Below are 21834 nucleotides of genomic sequence, written 5' to 3' on the forward strand. Positions count from 1 at the left end.
TTTTCCATAAGTTGAGATGACTTGACTTCACAGTTGTGTCCATATCCATCTATAAAAACAGCCAAAATGATATCACTCTTCCTCATAGAATAGACCTCAAAGACGTCACCTCTTATTCTATAGCAACTAATTACAAATTGGACACATATGGTTCAATTTAGAGCACTAATGAGAATCTTGAAAAGCTGCTGGGTGAAAATGATGGGCCGTCTTTTGTCTCCTGGATTCCCATCTGGGCCCCTGGAAAGCATGAAATGGATCAGTAATCAGTGGTCATCATCTCAGGTCATCAGTCATGTAATGTGTGTAACTGTAACAACAGTATAAATGTCTGTATCACACATGCTTCCAAAGAAAATCAAAAGAAACACACTTTAACTTTATATTTATATGAATATTTAATTATTTCTTCCTACAGAAACTAATCTACATATGAAACTGATCAAATCCAATTCAGTTTTCCACACAATATCTGTACCTCTTCAATAGTATATATTTTTCTTTGTGTTGCTATTGTGATCTTCACATGTTTTACACTGCTATATATGAACCAGTAGAGTTCTGTTGGCTTTGTGGTTCTCTTGATTGTAAATTGATTGTCTTGTTTAATGACAGCCTGTAGATGGCAACACTAGGCTTCTTCATTCTTAAAAAAAATAATAATAATAATTGATTTAACAAAATAGTAATTGCTACAGAGCATTCTTAAAAACAATATCTAAAATGAAGAGGTAATACTTTTTTCAAAGTAACAATACAATTATTTTTACTTTCATGGGCCTTCATTGAAAGGTCATGATAAAAGATTTTGATGCACTCAGAGGATGTAAGCATGCAAAACTTCCCAGGGTGAAATGCAAAGTCAGGAACTACACAACTAAAATGCTGAAAAATGCAGACGATCTTTGTTCAAGTCAACCTATTTCACCGTCTGTTTCTAACCTGAAGGTGACAACAAGGAACGCTGAACCCATCTTGTCTTGTTTACTCTGTGATAATGTTGTTTTAACATGTTGTCCCTCAGCAGTACTTGTGTAGTTGGTGTTTATGCTGTCTGTCAGCAGCTAGTTAAGGCCCTTTTCCACAGTGAGAGCTTGGCCAGTTCAGCTCTGCCGCCTGAATGGACCCACTCTTCGCTGCCAGCGACTGCGCCAGGCAGGTAGCAGAGGCTTTTCAGCGAGGCCAGCCTGCATCAGTCAACTTAGTGAGAGGGCTCTCTCTGTAATTGCCAGCTATTACAATATGTGGCATGAGGAGTTCAACACTATTTTCAAACATGATGAAATGGCATCAAGGCCTCCTCTCACATCCAGTGATAATTGAACAATTAAACTTTAGCATACAAATTACCTCTTCATATGGCATAACTAATTACTGAGGCAGGCCAGTCACAAAGAAGGTTCTCTGGGGTCGATACCAAAACTGTTTTTCACACTTTCACGCTTCATTTTTGAGCCCAGGTTTAACTAGGTTTATTATATCACGGGGGATTATAAGTTGTCTGTTTTGTTAGTAATTTAGCATTCTGCACATTAGCCAAAAAACACCCCTAAAGGGTCATTTCACCTCATTTCTACGGTCTCATTTTTGCAAACCTCTTTTTAGTGCCCAGGCTTTTTCAGGTGAAATGGTCCTAATTATACAGGTGATTGAGACCCAGGAACATTTTGAGACCATTTACTTCAGGTCATTGAGCTGCAACCCCTATTAAACATCTCGATTAGACAGGGTTTAAATCACACCGTTTGATTGGGGCAGTTAAGCTCTTTATACTCTTCACTCTAAAATGCAAATTCTCTCCAAAACGAATGGACAAGAATCCTCGGAGAGCATATGGAGAATCTCTCATATTAATAATTAAAAGGAAATGAGCAAAAATTAGTGAGCAGAGCGTCAGCGATGTCCTGTAGCCATTACTTCTGCAAATGAGATATTTGATTTGAAAGACTGAAAATGGAAATATCGTCAGCGTGAAAAATGATCTCCCCCCTTTTTTTTTCAGTACTAGAAACCATGATATTCAGATAGTCACAAATACATGAAATTCATACCATTATCATTCTCCAGATTAGGCTCGTCGCTTTCCAGTATGGTCACTAAACCTTCTATACAATCGTAGCTAAGCCCCCAAGTGTGAACTCTGATGCCTAATTAGTCTTTAGAGGGGACATGAAAACCCTCTGCAACTCCTCACGCACACAGTGGAGCTCTTCAGGTGCATTAGGTGAAAATGACATTAACGCCAACAATAGTAGACGCAAGGCTTCAGGACCCACTTGAAGCATGCAGTGGACCTGAAGAGGGCCTGTATTTCAGTCCGCGACAAAAGGCTGAACGCAACATGGGTCTCGTGGCAGCAGTGTGTTTAGTGACGCCGGAATAACCAGTTGCTAATTCTTCAGCTAAATACTTCTTCTTCAGGCTATTTGGTGGCTAAAAGGAAATAAAATGTAGCAGGGTAAAGTTTGTGCAAGAAAAAACGTGCACTCATGACCATGTTTGACACCTGAACTCCTTCTTGGTGGACAGTCAGAGATGAGACAGATTATGAATTTGATATTAGCTCCAACCGAAGAGGCCAAACTCGGAGCATGAAGCACATTTAATATATAAACATGGCTGCTCACACACAAGTCATTTGCAAGTTCCAATACAAGATGATTATATGTGTTGATACGTGAAGGCAAGAGATGAAAACGATTGGAAATGTATCATGAGGTGGTGATTGTAGACAATATTAAACTGCACAAAGAAGCTTTTGTTCTCAAATTCCTGCGGCAGTTCAGCCAGTATTGCCTCTGCTTTAATTTAATATCTATTTATTTTACTCCATTGTATGGGTTTTATTGAGGTTGCGCCTGCTTTATCGCCCCGATCTAAACCAGAAGTGAAGGTCAGGAGGGACCGAGTGCCTCTGTTTATTGGCTTCCATTGAGCCCATATGAGCTGATTTGACTATCTGCTCTTGATATTAAGCTCTTTCATAGTATTTTGTGCTATCCGGATATTGTTTATCAGCACATTGAGATTTTCTATGTGTATTTACTGCTGAATTAAATATTCTTCATCACTTTTGTAATATCCTCTCTGTAGGCTCATGCAGGATGTGAGAATCCTGTTGAATGTGCAAAAAATTCCTTAGTGGACTATCTATGACTTCAAGGGGAAAAAAAGCCGATATGGGCAAAACAGAATTAGAAGTGGTCTCAGACTTTTGGACCCCACTGTATAGTTCATCATTTTCCTCCCGTATGCTACGAAATATAAAATCTTAAAAGTTTCAGCCAACTCTAGGTTAAACATCTCAACTGTGATACATTTGTTTTTATTTTCTCAAGTATCACCTGTAATCATGGATGTTAAATTTAATTTATTTAATTCACCTTAATCTTGTACAGTTATATCATTAAATTAATCATAGTATGCCTTAGAATTAATGAATTACACATATAATATAATCAAAACTCATACTTGAACCAGCGTTATTGCTCTCTGAATCATTCAATATTTCTCTTTTATGGCCAGACTGAAAAATATCAATACAATCGCATATCTACTTATCAGTCCCAGTCCTAGCTGTTTGCAGCAGCCCATATTGATCAGATATAAAGAAGGTGATCAGATATGTAGCTCCTGGCACTGACCTGAGAATATATAACTTGTATTATGTTTCTCAATGACTCATATTCCTCTAGTGTTAATGGCTGCAGTAATTCTAGGAGAACCCAGAACCAAGATAAGCTCGACGGTATCACATATTCCAAAGACAAGGGAAAAAATAAATAATGAAAAATAAAAACAACAAATCAGGCTAATTTTGCACCTTCATAGCACAAAAACTGCTGCACCTGCATGATAGGGACAGAGCTCCAAAACACCCACTGCATGGACCTCATGGTGGGACTGTTTTTCTCAGCTGGAAATACATGTTTTTCATCCCTTAGCACTAAAAAGACACTCATCCTTATCACAGTGAGTACTTTTGATACTAGCTGAGTCCATTTTATTGCAAATACTTATTTACATTCACTTAAATACACATTTAATGCATGTACTTGTACTAATTTAGTATTTTCATATGTGGTGTTGACATGGATAAATTACTGAACAGGCTAATTGGGCACAGACCCACAAAAAAAACACAGAGAGAGTCAAGACATCTACAAAGAGGAGCGAAACAAACAAACAGAGATTGCATATCACTACAAACAGAAGCAAAATGAACAAGAGACACAAAGCAACTACAATTTGAGAGGCTGCAATGCAAAACCGCCACAAAGACACATAAAACATCTACAAAATGACACAAAGACACAAAATAACCATGAGACACTGAATGACCACAAAGAGACACAAAACATCTACAAAGAGATGTAAAATGTCCTCAAAGAAAAAAATGATAATAATAATAATAATAATAAAAAAAAACACAAATCACAGAGGTGCAAAATGTCCAAGAGACACAAAATGACTTCAGACCCCAAATTATCACAAAAAAATAGAAAGAATAGAACATAGAGATGCAAAAACAACTTCAAAAATACAAAAAGAAACAAAACAAACACAAAGAGAGACGAAAATCAACGCAAAAACCACCGCAAACCGGTGCAAGACAGCTTCAGAAAACACAGAAATAACCACAGACACAAGCATGTGTCGAGGTTCGTGTGTCCAGCGTCCAGCGACAGTTGTTGAGCAGACTCTCGGTCCAAAAGCTTCAGATAAACATCACATGAAAATAGTTTCCTGAACGCGTCACTCAAACACGGCAGGGCCGAGTGACGTGCTCTGACGTCACGTCTCGGCGGGGCAGGTGGCCTCTTGTTTACTTCTTCTAGGAAAACTGGAAGTGCAGCAGGAGGGGAGGGGGGCGGGGCGGGGAAATTGTGAAACAGCCTCCCTGGATAGAGTTACCCTGCTCGGTATTTTGGAAAAGAAAAAAAAAAAAAAAAAAGACCCGTGGTGCGACATTAACGCCGGGGAAAATGTCGAAGTGAATTCCCCTCATTTTCTCCCTCTTCAGAGGCTCCTCACGCTCCTCACCTCGACAGTAGGTGTTGTTTTGTTTGGCGCTTGTGTGAGTCCGGCATGTGGTCTTGTCTCTGCTCTTTGTTCTCTTCACAGGGGTCCTGCAGTTCAAGTTCAGGCGTGTTGTCAACAGAGCTGCTCACCCTGGATGCAGCAGTTAGCATTTAGCTTCCAGGATGCTTTTAAAGCTCATAAGAGTGCCAGAGCTATTTGTTTAGCTAAACCCAGTGTGTGACATATAACTTTTAGCTGAACTTGAACATGTGTAATAGAATTTAAGCAGCAGCATCAGTTTGACTCTATTGCAGGAGCAAAGCCAAACATCTGTATCTATTATTGTTTTTACTTTAATCTGCCTTGTCATTTGGATGTTGATCTATTCTTTTTTTTTTTTTTTTTTGCAGACAAAGACTATAATGCTTCAGCTTGGAAGCCTGTTTACCCACTTTCAGATCAGCTCCAAAGCTTCAGAAAGTGCCCAAGGCAAAAGCCAACCGCTCTCACAAACACTACCTGAATTTTTACAACATGTCAGGTAAGTACTGAGTTTACTTAAAGCTGTGTTAATGAATAAATAGAGTGAAAGGATTTGCTTGTAGCGACGATCCCACAGAGAATCAGCAGTTTACCCTTATGTGTGTGGGGCATTTTAGTGTCTGTAAGCTCATTGTTTTGGATTTACGGCCTGACACTTTGCTGTTTCAGTTCACACTCACCACTCTCACACTGTTTTCACTGAAAAGGCTGTGATAAAGCCACTGTGCGCTATATGCCTAGCACCAAACAGCAGATAGGCAAAGACAGCAATTAGCTGGTGAACATAGTGGAGCAGATATTTTCCTCTGGAGCTGGTGGAGACTAAAACACAACTAGAAGAAGTGTGACTGTTAGAATTACATTTGTCAGGTGGCAGATGAACTCAAATGCTGCTCTGTGTCTGCTGGACACGTAGATAGGGAGTTGTTTGTCGACACATTCACTTCATCAACTTTTTAGGGTCATACTATGCCTGAGTTGTGTTTACAGGTTGTTCCACTGCCCCCAGGTGGCCAAAAAAAATCAATGAAGGCATCTTTAATTTCTGTTTCTGCTCATGATCGGTACTTTAAAAAGAAATCTGTACATAAAATGAAACCTAATATTTCATTTTCACTGTAGGAAATTCACCGGGCTGAGAAAGGAAGACGTTTACTCCAATCTGCGTATCCCCAACCAGTTTCAGACTACCAAAGATGACATCAACATTGTTATCCTCACAGGTTGGTGTCTGTAATGAAATGGTATTTCATGACAGCACTGGGCAATAAATCAATATGACATTCATACTGTGATTTGGAATTCAATATGGTCTGCACATAATATAATATATCAAGATATATCTTAAATGTTGCATTTTCCAGGTCTTTGTAGCTGAGTTACTATACATTTAAGTGAGGAGTGAATCATTTCATGGTCATGGTCATCAGCACCACATTATATTCCTTATGTATTGATATTCCTATCCAATTATTTTATCTATAGTTTCCCAAATGAATTTCCAGAAGTTGTTGAGTTATATCACATTATGATAGAAGATTTGTTATCCCTATCACCCATTCCTGTGTCATACCGCTAATCTTGTTATTTTGTTGTATGAACTGTAAGTTAAAGTAGTAAATTAACATGAAACTTTAACTTAGATTAATGTTTTGTTTTTTGTGTTTCTTTTTTAAAATTTTTTACGTAGGCCAGGGGATCTTCTGCATTGATGTAAAACTCTGGAGTGGCACAGTGTCTGCACACAACCAAAACTGGCATGTGAAAGTGAAAGAAGAGGACCAAAACTTTACCAATACCTGCATTGAGCAGACTGAAGATCCCATCAAAGCTATCATGGTAAAAAAAAAATACACGCGTAGCTTGAAACATTAACACAGCATCATAAAAACCTAAATGTCAAACTGTCTGGCACATTTAAGCCCAAGGTCCAATCAGTTGTCCAGTACATTGTTTTCATCCAAACCCCAGTCGTGTTAAGAGATTATGAGTCACCATAACAATTTATATGGAAATTTCAAACACTACACTGGGGCTTCCTAAACTTCCCAAGTGGGTGCTCTTCATTTGAAAGGCCATAATTATGTTCATGGGGGGGTGAAAGCAGGCAGGTGCCTAAACACAGCTGTCACCTTATGTGCCTGGGTCTGTGAGGAGTCATTCATTTCCATCTCTATAGATGCTCAATTTGGACTGGGAGCTTGACAGAAGAGTCTGATGGCAAACACACACTGCATTATTGAAATAGTTCTGCTTGAATTGGATCTATTAACTTCATTAATTTACACAAAGCAGATACAGCTCGACCGTCTGTGCCAATTTGAGGATGTATAATTTCTTAAAATGGGTCCAATTAGAGATTAAAAAGGGGGTGTCTGAAATTTGGTGTCTCTAATATAATCATCATATAACAGAACTGGTAATTACTGAGATATCATGTTTTTTTTCTTCAAAACCAGCTTTTAATTTAACAAGAGAATCGAAACTCAATGAAAATAATCACTTCCATCCCTAGATGTAACTCTCTTCTCCTCTAGACCAAGATGGCTAACTTATGTGGCCATTTGAAGAGGAGTGGAGTGTCCGTGCGTCAAAGCCTTTTCTTCCCCAGGGTCATCTTCCCCTCCCCAGACTGCGAGCTGGAGGAGGAGCTGACGAAGAGGAGGGAGCTGGTCTCCCACAGCCAGATAGACGACTTCCTCAGATCTTTCAGGGAGGGCTACATGGCCTGGATCTCAGATGCACTGACTCCCTCCTGGCTCTCTGGTGAGTGGGTCCATAAAAGAGACGTTAATACTTAAGGAATTCAATCAGTGATCTATTAAACCAGAAGAATCTCCATCTTATCATGTTGATTCTCGTGAGTGTCCTGTAAAAAACGAGCCCATAGGTCATCTGCGCAGCAGGTGATGTTGACCCATAGTTACATTTTGTTGTTAGGCGACACCTAGTGGTCGTAGTAATCATGACAGGAGCAAAGGGAAAAGTGCAGTAACGTAGTTCACAGAGCGACAAAGTCCACGTCAGGAGGTGGTTGTGGTGGATGGATGGGTCAACGAAACACATGAGAAGGGCGTTCGATTCCCATGTGAAAGTTAACCATGTTGTTAGTATTGTAGCCATGACAACAAAGATCGTGTAATGATAAGAAAGTACTAGTTTTGTTTTGTGCCAAAAGCTAACAAAGCCATGATTGTTGTTATAGTAACCATGGTAATGAAGGTAGGTATGCCGCTGTCGGTACAGTCCGTGTGTTTATTTTTGTAACCATGACAACCAACATCTGGTATGCCTGCCGCCATAGGCGCTTTCTGGACACACTCCTATGGGTTGTATCATAGGGTTGAAAAAAAATCGACCTATGGTTGGAGGACTGGTTGTATTTCTCTCTTATCAGTGAGTCTGAAAACATGTTAGAGAATCAGTCTGTGCTGACGGATCATTTTTAATCTGTTTCCAAATGAGCTTGTTTCAGAAACCGACAGAATAAAACAAACAGTGCTGTAGGAATCAAGAAAAATGACACGTCAGGATTTAAAAATAAAATCAACTTGTTTCCTTAATGAATCCACTTGTTTTAAGGATGTTTTTCCCTGTTTTGGTGCAGTGGTTCTCTTTATTCTGTTCGTAGTCTTGTTTTATGATAATGACATATATTTCATGAATTTTGAAACAGTTGATTAAGTTTTGGAAATGAGGCGATAATTAATCGAAATGTCCCCAGTTTGAATTTTGCAGGGTACTGTTCTTGCATGTCATCCCCTCCTTCTCTTCTCTCCTCTCATTTCCTTTCATCTTTCATCTGATGACATGAAAAAAGAGACAAACGACAAACAACTTGCCTTTTTTTTTTTTTTACTGTGCAATAAATACCACCATATAATATAATTTTTTTAAACAGGCTTTTGACAGAAATGCTGCCAGGTCAAGTTGTGTTTTTTGTTCTGCAGGTCATCTGTCGTACAGGCAGATGGAGTCAGTGCGGGAGGTCCTGAGGAGGGTGGGAACATGGGATCTGGTGCGGCTGCACTGTGGCGGGCAGCTGAAAGGAGACTACCAAGGCTGCAAGTACATCGCTCTCAACAGACAGGAGATGGACACGCTTGAGTTTTCCAGAGTCAAGACCCTGTCAGCTGACTCACTGTGGGCCCTGCTGGGACACGCTCCTCAGGTCAGTCCACTGCACTGGCTCTGATGAGCTACCAGGACCAGGTACTGCCTGTAAATGAGGGTTGGAAGCTGTGTCAGTGGCTCTAAATAATAATATGAAGCAGAGCCTAACATGAGCCAGAGGACCAGCAGGTGGCAGTAGTACTTTATGGCTCTCAGTCAATTTTCAGTCATTCCTCTCATGATCGGGGAGCTCGGAAAACACAGGTTTGATTCAGGCGGAAGACTGCAGAACATCACAGCAATTTTACAGTTATTTGATAACAATTAGGGCCATTTAAAAATGTTAGGCTATTACTGTATAAACATCACATTAAGTGATTATCATATAATTTTTGCCAAGAGCCATTCATACAATAAAAAAAATACCACACCACAGAGAGATCATTTATGATTATTAAGCAAAGTTCAACTAATTACAGCCGTTATTTATTTAGAAATAAAGCAATTATGGTGCTTTCCAAAAATCTTAATTCACAGCTGAATGGAGCTTCTTTTAAACCTCTACGGCTGCCTTCACTCTAGTTTGCTCCCAGATCATTGCAATTAGCACTCCTAGTGTTAATTTCTGCTTTAACTCTTCAGTTTTATATTAAGGTAAGTCATTCTGCCTGCCTGCAAGGCATTCATTAGCTGGTGATTGAATGAAAAATCATGGCAAGTGCACAGTCTGAAACCATCATCTAAACCTATTCACATTCTCAGATCTGTTAATATTTTGGATTATTATTGTTTATTTTATTGCATGAATTTGTCTAATGAATTACCAATTCTCTCCAGATGTTATTAATGGAGATATTAACTGTCACTATGGCAGTGAATATAAAGGTTGAATCCAAGCGATTTACACAAAATAATGTGACATTTTTACCTGAAAACATCCACAGACATACAGCTGTTTTTGTTTGTGTCACTGTGCTTCAGTCCTGCTCGTTAAATGAATTTGTTGATTAAACTACAAGTAAAACAGACAAAGGTCAGAGCTCTTAAGGTGCAGCGCGTGTGACCCCTGCTCAGCAGCCATTACAGATTCTCACCCACTGTCAGCACCCAAACACTCAGACGGGGCTTTCCTTACAGACTCCACTCAGGCTTCAGTTTGCCCTCCCACACCCCAACCCTCCACCACCCCAAACACCCAGACTGTATGTACTCTCCCCTCTTGCCTCCAGCTGCTGTGCATTTGATACATGACCCAACAATCATTAGACAGTCTTCAGTGGGCCCTTTTTCTAGCCCAAGGGGACACACACGACGACAAGGAAATAGATTATTTTCAAAGAAATATTTGTAAATGGAGGCAGTGTGAGGTGCATGATGCCCCCATATTCCAGAGAGATATGTCACTTTGAAAATGGATAGTAAATATCCTGCTTTTATATCTGTTTCACCTGACTTAATCTGTTCAAATACACACCTACATATATATATGTTTCCCATTATCAGATTTCAAGTATTCAGCTGCAATAACCACCAGGAAAAAATAGATTTAACCCCCGGATTTAAACATTTTAAGGTTTTGCTCCTTTGGACTTGATGACTGTGTCACCCTCTCTTCTTTAGAAAAAAAGAAAAAGATCCTTCCTTGTGTGTAGCAGCTGCGTGGGGAAGCTTGGGGCGGGGGGCGGCAAAGAAACCTGATAGCTCCCCCAGGCGTATTTTCAGAGCCCAGAAATAATGCATGCTTTTGATTTGTTACTTGTAAACACACAGGCTGGAAGATCTGCGATATGACCTACAGTTTCACTCAGGCATCTGTTTGGTTCTAAGAAGTGGCACCAGATGCATCCATGAAGCCACCGTGGAGACACTAGGTGTGTTTTCTGTGGGCTCGGTCAATTACTCTGCGGAGAATGGGATGTCTACATGTCCCCAAAGTGGAGAATGATTGAGTAGAGTGGCTGTAATTTATTAATTATGGTCTATATTCTTAGACCACGGTTCTGGCTTCATTCAATTTGTATGGATTGAGGGGTAATTACAGTGTGTGTGTGGACGTGTGTGTGTGTGTGTTAGGGAGAAAGAGAAAGAGCTTAAGATCTATTCATGTCATAATTTAAAGTGCAGGTTACTTATGTTGTTCATCTTCATGTCGTCTCCTACTCTGAAATTTGACTGTTTCATGAAGCTTTTGTACCAGTTTATATAATCCAGCCTATTCAGGAGGTGCAGAAATGGAGCCCCTGTGTTTAAGAAAAGTCTCCTAATTCGCAGTCAGCATATAGAATGTCTACTAATTGCATAGCTGAGAAACAACAATCGAGTTCCTTCGACCGTAACTTGACTACGCCACCCTGTCAGCTGATTAATAGAAGCAAAGCCACCAAGCGAAAAGCTGTGAATTCACCAGCAACATCTCGGCTAACAAATAATCAGGCCTCGTTTGCTGCAGCTACATCTCGTGTCTGTGACTGGCCACAGATTCCAAACAGATGTAGCTTGTTAATTTAACTCCACGCTGACATTCCTCTCTGTTTGGCCATCTCCCGGGCTGCACGCGTCACAGGACTGTAATGGACAGGCTGGTGCACTCCATGCTTAGCACAGAAAAGGCAGAGAGGGGAGACATCAACCGCTTTGTGGTGATAATGAATGGAGGCACACAAAAGGCCAGGAGCTGGCCATTTACAAAGCCTGCAAATTCTGCTGCCTAAATAGATAATATTGGCAAACGCTGTGGCTTTTTGGTCTCTTTATGTAGGGAGGAAAAAAGAAAATTCAGCCATTTGAAGAAAACATATGCAGTATCTATTACTATTAATTATAAATTATTTACAAGAGTCATTTTCAAATATGGCAAAACCTTATGTTTGCTGTGTAAACGCAAAAAAAATATGGAACATGGCTATGCCTGTGATTTCTCTGTCTTGTAAATGGAAGTTTTTTTTACCACAGAAACAACTCAGATGTATATTTTCTGTTACCAGAGAAGAATCACAAAAGTTGTTTCACAAAAAGTGCAATTTATCAGATTGTCAGTCCCGTAGAGTTCACTGCTCATCGGGTTCGTCAAGTACTGGACTAAGCTCGGTGGAAGGATGATGTCTGCGAGTTTAAAAGGAAAGTTTTTTTGAAGAATTTCTCAGAGAAAAAGATCTATTAGGTGCACAGCATTTCACGACAAAAATGAAAATTGTGGGGAAATTACCAGGATGTTCAGGTTTCTGTAATTGCAGCATCGCTCTCGAAAGGAAACTGGAATTGGAAATAATTTCAACCAGAGTGTGTGTAGGAAGCTACAGAGGAAAGCTAACCATGCAATTACACATGAGAAGGGTGCTGCAGAATCACAAGTGTCTGTAATGAACTAGTGAAGACACCAGCACTTACACGGTGGAAGGCAATGATAAAAGCTGCCTTGTAATAGCGTGTGATTAAACTTGGCAAAATCTATTTTTTCACTCGAGCACTAAACCGCAGTGAAGAGTCCCGTGGAGAGATTCTGCATCTGTCAGTTTGAAGATGACTCAATGTGTTTCCTCCAAATTCATCACCCAGCCTGCAATACCAGTCATTTTAGAGAGCTCTTCAAGCGCTCTTTTGTTAATTTAGTTAAACATCAACCGCTAGAGTTCATGTTTTACACATTCCTACTTAATACAGGTGGAGATTGAGATTGAGTAAATTTGAATACATGTTTAAAATAAAGCTCCAATACATTAATATTCATTACATAATAATTTCTTTGAATGCGGAATGAGCTGTGGTTGTTCAAGACACACAGCAGGTAGAAATATCTGTGATACCCATACAGATTGTATGTATATATACTGTATTGTATACTCAAAGCAAAAAAAACAAAAAAATAAGTCCTAATATTGCCAAATGATTTCATAAGACTGAGCAATGTGATTAAAATCAACATTTTTTTTCTAATTAACAAAAATGTTCAAAGTATTTCAAAAAATCACATATAAAATAATTGATGTTCAATCCAATGAAATGTGTTTTATTGTGATGCTGTACATCTGTAGAAAAGTTCAGTTATTGATTTAATGAGTTTCTATTGTTCTATTGCTTGGAATAATTAATTTTGACAGCAGAATTTTGTAAAATAATGACATTACATATTTAACTTGGAAAGTATTTTAATCATTTCAGCAAATTTACAAGCAAATATCCTAATATTCTCTGTTTCCAGCTTGTCATTCATGGAGATTAGATCCTTTACTTAAAATGTTTTGAGTTTTTGACTGTTAGTTTGATAAAACAAGCAATTTGACGACATAACTTTGGACCCTGTAATGAGTTTTTTCCCCCTAACATTTTATAGAAAAAACTATTAATCAAATAAATGCAGATTCAGTAATGAAAAGTATCATTATTTGCAGCCCTAAAGATATGATCATATTCATAGTCAGTGAACAATTGTATTGAATTATTGCCCAGCCCTGTGCAGTGGCATATCTAACAAGACCATAAAGGCTTGATACAGTATTTTCCTACTCATGAGTCTCTGACATCATCCACTTTGGCATCAAATGCTGGATTTAGTATCTGATGGAAACTTTTCTTTGGTCACTGGCCAAGATGTTAATTTTGTCTCACTCAGCTCAGCTATTTGTTTTGGGGATTCAGGATATTCCAGTGATCCCCACAGTATAGGTTGTACGATGTGATCAATAGGGATTCATGAATAATGAAGAGGCCGAGTGGAGCAGAGACACTTAATTACAGTTTCAAAAGCCATTCTCGTTAATTGAGGAGAATAAAGGTGGTGAAGTGGACTTAATGACGTTGAATAACGTTTCAAATTTTTTATCTGTGACTTTCTATTTTTTATTCTTCTTATTATTATACAGCGAAACTCTCAGTGACCGCTGGAAAACACCAGCTGGTAATTGGTGAGTTCTCACAAACTGGTGTATTTCTGTGTTTTGCATTTAATATCATAGTTTATTTTGTGTGCTCAGTCCATTTCCTTTGGCCACCTGTGAGCAGACTATCGTTCTTTTAATGTAAAGGCTAATATGCTGCATATCCAGACAGTGTGTGGCCACTGTGTGCAGCAGATACAGTATATAATTGACAGCCCTGCCATCTGTTACAGTTACGTGAAATTATGGATAAACTAGTTAACAGACACTTTGGCCCATTGTCTGTTGTTTTGATAATCACCCTTAATAACGGACGGCATCAATATGGTCTTTAAACCTGATTTGGGAGTTAATGGAGTCAGATGGGGGCAGTCAGTGTATGCTCCGGGGGTAATGCTGTTAGAGATGTTCGTAAAGAGCAAATTAAATCAGTCATAGATTGTGCCCTCTCAAGTCAGCCAGACAACCAGACCCATTGAGGAGAAAAAGGAGGGGGATTCATATTTTAACCTCTCGCAGAAAATGCACTTATGTGGATGGAAATAAAGTCAGAGCTGGGTGAATGGATGTAAATGGTTATTGCCAAGAGTCTAATGGCTTCCTGTTAGCTGAGGCAGGTTGTTTGGAAGCAGAGACGTAGCTATTCGGAACTTAACCAGTCATTTTTTTTGCGTTCATGGCTTTAGACAAATGTAGTTATGGACGTAGACGGTAATGTCACCAAACCAAAGTTTAGGCATCTTAATGGATGGTCCAGAACTGGGGCACAGAAGAGTTCAGTTATGATGTTGGAGTATTTCATGCAGTAAGTATATTAGTGATGCGGCAAGCAAGCAGTTACTGGACTGATGCCATTAGGGGGGGGTTAACTCTCCTCTAGCACTGAAATAATTAGTAGATGACTTAATTAGTTTGTCAACAGAAACTTGTCAAAAAATGTTGATTATCTGCTAATTGGAAAATGAAAAACATTAACCGATTCCAGCTTTTCAAATATGAGGATTCCCTACTTGTCTTTGTTCTTTATCATTGTAAAATGAATGTCTTTGACTGCTAGTTGAACAAAGCAGGCACAATAAAAACATCACCTTTGGCTCTGGGAACTTGTGATGGAGATTTTTCACTATTTTCTGATATTTATTACACTAACATTTCAGCGATAAACAGACAAAAATTATTTGACACATTAATCAGTATTAAAAATAAGCTTTTGTTTCAAACCTATGAAGTGCAAAACCTCCTTGCATTGTTGATGCATCATTTATAAATTTTGCAAATTTAATGCATCAATGTGGTAAAAGAAATAAAATCAGATTGCTCTTTTTCACTTACCTAAACTTGTATCACTGTCAATAAATTAATATTACGACTGCTGCTGCCACACTGCTGAGAGTGAAATGTGTGCTTAGCACTGTTCAGGCAACATTGAACAGATATTCAAAAACGAGGGAAATTGTTTAACTTGTTGAACCTTTTGACCCCCATCCCTGCTTTTCAGAGAGGTTCTTCGAAATTAAAACAAATGGACTATTTTTCATCTTTAGAGCTCTGTGCTGAATTTATTTTCGACATCATGTTTTCAAGGATTTACACATTGGATGGTAGGGAGACACCATATTTGCAGGATTTCAGATTATGTTTATTCTTTGCTGTGAATTGTATGTGGAAAATGTTTAAGACAAGGCATTAAAATTACCATAATGACCAAAAAGATGAAAGTCTACTCTAAAGATACAGACATTGCATCTTATGGTTTTGTACCCTTTGATAATTTTGATTAGTTGATGAGTACCAGAAATTTCTGAAAGCACTGCATAGAGCCAGTGACTGAACAGTGCTTGGTAAAAAGGTTCATTTGCTTTTTATTTCCTATAAAACATGTTGAATCTTTAAATTGGGTATTGAACACTTTTTATTGGAAAAGGTTTTGTTAAAAACATAATTAGAATAAAGATAGCATCCCATATATTTATGTAATGTTTCTTAGTCAGTAAATCCAAACTAAAATCAAATTGAGAAAAACTGTTATCTGTCTCGGATCAAACCACCAAGTTCATGAATTAAATTGAATCAAACCATTGATAATCCATTGATTCACACCTCTCCGAGCTGCCGTTAATATATTCATCTAGTGAGCCAAACCACACAGCGTTTACCTAATTGCCTTGTTACATCCAGCCAAAATGACAGCGAAACATTTTTGGTCTGATTCCATCGCATTTGGCTCGTCGACAAAGATGTTTGGTGCGCCGGAGGTGTGTTGCTCAGTGTTTCTCCCCATCTGTGTCTGGTGAGACACGGTGCGGAACAAAGAGCCCGTCGTCTGAGGCTGGTGTGGCGTTACGCTCACTCAGAGTTCACCTGAAACACTGCACCCATGGCTCCAGGTAACAGCCCCCGCTGACGGATACCCCACTGGGATTCTTTGACTTTATCAGGCAAGAATCTGAACTTTTGTCAATGGCAATACACGCAGGTGGTGACACGTCTCTACCCAATTACACAGTTCCTCACATTATTCACGTTTGTCAGACCTGTCAGAGCTTTTAACGGCAAATAATCACATTCATACCGAAACAATTAGATGATCTATAGTATGAATTCACAATACAAAGGTCATGATGCATGTTTATTTGTTCATCCCCACAGGTAGAAGATAAGGAAACCAGTGGAGACTGCTATCAGCTAACTGTAAGGTTTCCTTTTTTGAGGTGGAGAATGAGCTGTTGTCTTGAGTTAAGGAGGGTAAAAGGTGAACAGTGAACCAGAGGCAGGATTTATGATTGCGTTCTTATTTACCATCTGTTTACAGAGTTTGTCTCGTTGAAATGTGAGGAGTGATGTCATTCACATGACTCCCACGACACCGAAAGTGAGAGGCTGAACAGGGGTAGACACCGTTAGGTGAGCTCTCAGCCCTTTGTGTGACACCCAACCTTAGCCCCAAGGGTCCTATCCTCGCCATGAAGAGCTATATACAGACATACACACATGCAGGCCTGTCTGTGCTTGAAATAGTAATGATTCTTGTACACTTGTTGACAATTCACAGTCAAACTTTTCATCTGTTCGTCGTGGCTTTTTGGAGGCTGTGCAGCTGCTACATTTCATCTTAAATGTAGGAAGCAGATTGCACTTTAAATAACATTTTTTTTACGTCAGCAGCTCCTTTACACTTTATTCTACTGTAAATAAGACACCGAATCGTCTTCACCCTCAGACACTTGCCTCAAGTGGCTGAAAGGGTAACATGTAGTAACAATTCCTGTACCTGACACATCGTCTCTACAGAACAACACCTGGCAGACAGGTAGTCTAGACCACACACAACTCCCCTCTTTGATTCGATGCCAAAGACGGCAGCATCCTTCCTGTATGGCATAACAAGATTAATGTAAATTGGTCTTGTTTTGGTATTTCTGTGTAGATTTTCTGTAGAATCTGTTGGTATAGGATGTGTCCTTGTTAGCCTAAACGACATGAAGCCATTACTACAAATTCTCAGTAATATTTCTGGAAAAAAATTTTTTAAATTTTTTTTAATACCTTTTTCTAATAACCAGTTTCCAGATTGTTGAAGGCAGGTAATCCATTCAGCATGGTTATCTCCTATGCATATTTCTGTTTGTGCAGCCTTGATGGAGGTAAATGCTCTTTGGATGCTTCCCTGCAAAGGCAGTATATGTGCTTCATAGCCTCTCACACTGCTCTTGCTATATGAAGTGAATAGTTTTAATATAGTATTGTGTCTGTGCCCCCTTAGCACCACAAAGATGGAAGTACTCAACTTCCTCTAAAGTAGTTAATTGCTGATTACCAACTATTACGTTTGGCTATAATTTGTTAGAATAATTCCTCCCTGATGTTTTTGTGTTGGTTTTTATGCCTCTCTGCCACCAGCTGTCATGAAGCTATTTTTTCATGCATCCCAAATTAATAGACACTCACTCACTCTGAAGTGTCTGATGCTATTGTAATACGAGCCATGTGGCGTTCAGCCAAGGCTGCAATATAAGACACAATTGTTTAGTTTTTCTCTCTCTTTCTCCCTGTTTTAATGCACACTAATAAGTAAGTAAATGGTGGAAAGATGTGTGCCTGAAATCGCAGTGGCCTTTGTTGCAGATAATTAGGTTAGCAGCAAGAGTGTGCAGGTGTTGTGTGCTTGTGTTGTGTTATCGACTTGCTCATATTCGTGGGCTGTCAGGGGTGTCGCACTTCCCATCAGCCCCAAAGCTCACCAACCTCTTCACTATTAAAATGATCACTTTCAATAGCAGACAAAGGAAAGAGGGAACATATCTAGTGCAGGGTATTTTCCCCACCTCTAATGCTTATCTGCCTTTTGATGTCGGCGTAATAAAAGGCCTATTGGGCTTCCACAATGACCTGCAAAATGGACAAGGGCCGATATACTGGGCTCTGACTGTCGCTACCATTAACTAAAAGGCCCAGACATTATGGAGAGCCAGGGATGAAAGAACATGGAAAAAAATAATAATTGAAAAATTGCCTAATGCTAAAGTGAAAGAAAATGGAACTGTGAAAAGGCACTGTAATATTCTGTTATCCCCTGTAAATGCAGCCAAACAAGAGATGCAGCGAGGCATTCTTTTTGAAATGGATGTGGTTCAGTTACCTGCATGTCTAAATCTAGTTAGGCTTCCATTGTCAGGCTCAAACATAACAGGCAGTTTTGATGTAGTGTTAAAGCGTATTATGCCCTACAACCTACATAAAATCAAGAGAGGTATGACTCCATTCAAGATGTGGAGGGGAATTAAAAAAGCTCACAGTGAGAACAAGGTTAATTTAATATTTATTCTGTTTCAGACAGCTTTTCTGACACAATATTTTTGCAGGGTTAGGGAAAGTTAATTTTTTCAAAAGCAATTTCATTGAACAACTAATTGGTTCATGAATAGTATCTAAGTATTATTTTCCGGTAAAAGGAGAACTGATTTTTTTTTTAAACCACGTAATACAATAGAAAACTACAAACATTCATGTTCATACTATAATTGACCTCTCCAATAATGGAATAACTGAAAAAGTCTAGTCATCACTTAGTCCAAATTAATCAGCAATGATTTTGCTAATTGATTCATTGTTTGAGTCACTTTTCATGCAAAACTTTAATACTTTGCCAAATGAAACAATCTGGAAAATAATCAGCAGATTAACTGGTAATGAAGAAAATTTACTAGTTGCAGCTTCAAAGCACAGATTTGGTTATTTGCACGAAAAAAAAGAGGTTTAGGCATTTTTGTTCAAACTAAGCTAAATATGGTAAAAACAAAAAAACAACTAAATTTCAATGTAAATTTACTGGCTATAAACTGAAATAGAGCCATTGTTCTGTGGACCTTTTATATTTTACCCATGATTAACCCTGGTCCCTCTTTCAACGAGCCACAACCAGTAGGTTTATAGTGGTTCTTCAATCTACAGGCCCGCCAACTAAGCAACAGCTTGTAAGTGTAGTGGTCAAAGGTGAAAGTCATGAGTGTCTGCTCAGCTCTAACCAGAGGTCAAGAGGTCAGAGTCAGGGTCACGACCCCGGGACAAGCCCTGATAATCCATGCAAGGCACCTTGTCTTTAGACCAGAAGTTTCTGAATAAATCCTCACCGTCTAACCTCAATCATCTGTATTTCCTGTTTACGTTTCCCTGTCCTACCTTGCAGGTAACGGTTAAAATGTATAAGCGTGGCTCTCATGGGTGGCTGGGTAAATCCCTGAGCGCCACCACCACCATCCCATCCAACACCTTTGTCATCTTCAGGATCAGCGGGGAGGAAGCAGATGCCAAAATCCCAGCGAACACCATTCACAGCATCACACTCAGCATATGACTGTGTGTATGGGCAATAAAGAGGATAGCCATCACAAAGAATATGCAGATGCAAAAAAAAAACTCTATTTAGTTCATTTTTACTGAGTGCCTTTTACTATGCAGTGTTTGTATTTGGTTATATTGTACTAACAGTACAAGCCCTGAATGTCTTAATGTGAGAAAAGAAAAAGGCCCATTTGCTAATTTTCCTGATTTTCTGATCCTCAGTGGCAATATTATGTTAATGAAGATGGTTTCAGACAATTAGCCTGATTAACTTTCTCTTGTTTTGAATTTCTAGGGCTAGCCCACACTTTACACAAGCCATTAATTAATCATTATGTTAGCTGATTGTGTCACATCAGTTCAGGATTGAAGTGTTTAATGTGTTAATTGTGGCAGTTAAAAACCGGTGGCCTCCAGTACGATGAGGGTTGAGCATGTTACTGCCTCTATGGGTTTAATGGGAAGTGATTTACAGTATGTTTAGACGGTGTGACTGTAAGGTGCTTTATTAATATGCTCTACAGCACAGAGGAGACGATAACGTATTCAAGAGCGCACAGGCGCAGCCACCAGCACCATTCATAACTGTGTCTGAGTCACTTTCCATCAGTTACCAGGCTTACACAGCTGCGCTAACAGCTAGCAATTGTATTTACTGGGCCTGGTAGTGGCCAAAATGAAGTTATTTCCATCAAGATATCAGTGCCTTTAGCTAATGCAATAGAGGGAGCTCTCCGTGTTGATGGTATCTCTTTGCATGGCATCTCTCTACCTGAAACATCATTACACTGTACTCAAGCTCCTCACTTTTTCAAAATGTCTGTTTACTGTTTTACCTGAGGGAGGGACAGATCATTGGTAGTTGTACAAACAGCACTGTGCTGTTTGCACTAATAGGTGCACATTTTTTAGACTCTGCTTGCTCTGAGATGTTGCTTGAATTTGTAAGTGTTTTTGATGAATTCATTGTCTTTGCATATTTAAACTTCAGTACTTAAGAGAGTCCTCAGGAACAGTTTTCACTTGACAAACAGTAGTGGCAATATTGTATGATCTGGGATAAGAAGTAAAATTACTATATGTAATTTTGATGAGTGGTAGGTGCATGCAGGTTTTATTGTATTTTCACTAAATGAATATTGTTCATTAAAAAAAAAACAAAAAAAAATGTCAAGCACTTTCAGCATCAAGCCAACTCAAGACGCACGATTGCTAACCATACTCTTCAATTGATTTATTTAAGCATGGTGGTTTTATTCATTGGTGTGTTTTTTTTTTTCAGTCATCGTGTTTTTATGTTTACATGCATTTGTATTATCTGGTGTTATAATAAACAGATTTAATGATTCATTGCTTCTCGTTTTGAATACAGTGGTTTCTTTCCTTCAGGTCTGCATGGTGCAAATGATCTATAATATTCGGTCATTTGTCACTACAGGGTCACAAGGTTCCTTCAGAGCTTCATGTATGAGATGGACGGCATGCATCAACAGCTCACTCTGCTCTTTGAAAGCATGCAGCACATCTCCAGTGCGGTAAAAGACTGGAGATTAGGAATGGATGACTGGCCACAGGGACAAAGCGAGCTCTGTTGGGCGGCCTGGTGGTGACTGGGGTGGTGGAAGGGGGGGGGCGGGAGGGCTGAGCGGAAATGGACATGGAGATCAGACCAGAACATAGTGTGACAAGGTAACAAGGTAAACTGATCCAGGCTGCAATTCCTCTGGAAACTGAATCAATGAGGGTTCTGTTATGGAAATCCTCCCGGATATCGAGTTTAAGTGAATCTATAGTAAAACACAATCAGCTGTAAATATGCAGTTTGTTTTGCAGTAAACATGTACATCATGTAACCTATAGAGGGGTGTTCTACCCAGTCTTGACCCTGCAATAAGGCCAGGTGTCCAACTCTGACCTCTAGCCATTCAGCATGGTCCCCAGG

The 21834-nt window shown here is 39.2% G+C and overlaps 1 protein-coding gene across 7 annotated transcripts; it reads left to right on the top strand.

The window, feature by feature from the left end:
- Positions 1-4863: 4863 nt before the first annotated feature.
- Positions 4864-21240, top strand: LOC139608682 (uncharacterized). 7 transcript variants are annotated; one of them, XR_011685073.1, is made up of 9 exons: positions 4865-5050; positions 5433-5563; positions 6187-6287; positions 6755-6903; positions 7602-7830; positions 9015-9235; positions 16701-16742; positions 16864-16955; positions 19738-19875. XR_011685073.1 is itself a non-coding variant. In XM_071462656.1 (8 exons), exons 2-8 carry the CDS (start codon positions 5445-5447, stop codon positions 19903-19905), a joined length of 1029 nt encoding a protein of 342 aa, XP_071318757.1. In that variant the 5' UTR covers positions 4864-5059; positions 5439-5444; the 3' UTR covers positions 19906-21240. The 7 variants fall into 7 exon arrangements, 5 of the variants coding, with proteins under 5 accessions (XP_071318757.1, XP_071318756.1, XP_071318760.1 ...); XM_071462656.1 differs by lacking the exon at positions 16864-16955 and having other exon boundaries at positions 4864-5059; positions 5439-5563; positions 19738-21240; XM_071462655.1 differs by lacking the exon at positions 16864-16955 and having other exon boundaries at positions 4864-5050; positions 19738-21240.
- The last annotated feature ends 594 nt before the right edge of the window (positions 21241-21834 follow it).

The sequence above is a fragment of the Trachinotus anak genome, unplaced genomic scaffold, assembly GCF_046630095.1.
Source record: "Trachinotus anak isolate AG129_WGS33_773 ecotype Australia unplaced genomic scaffold, CSIRO_AGI_Tana_v1 ptg000025l, whole genome shotgun sequence".
NCBI lineage: Eukaryota > Metazoa > Chordata > Actinopteri > Carangiformes > Carangidae > Trachinotus > Trachinotus anak.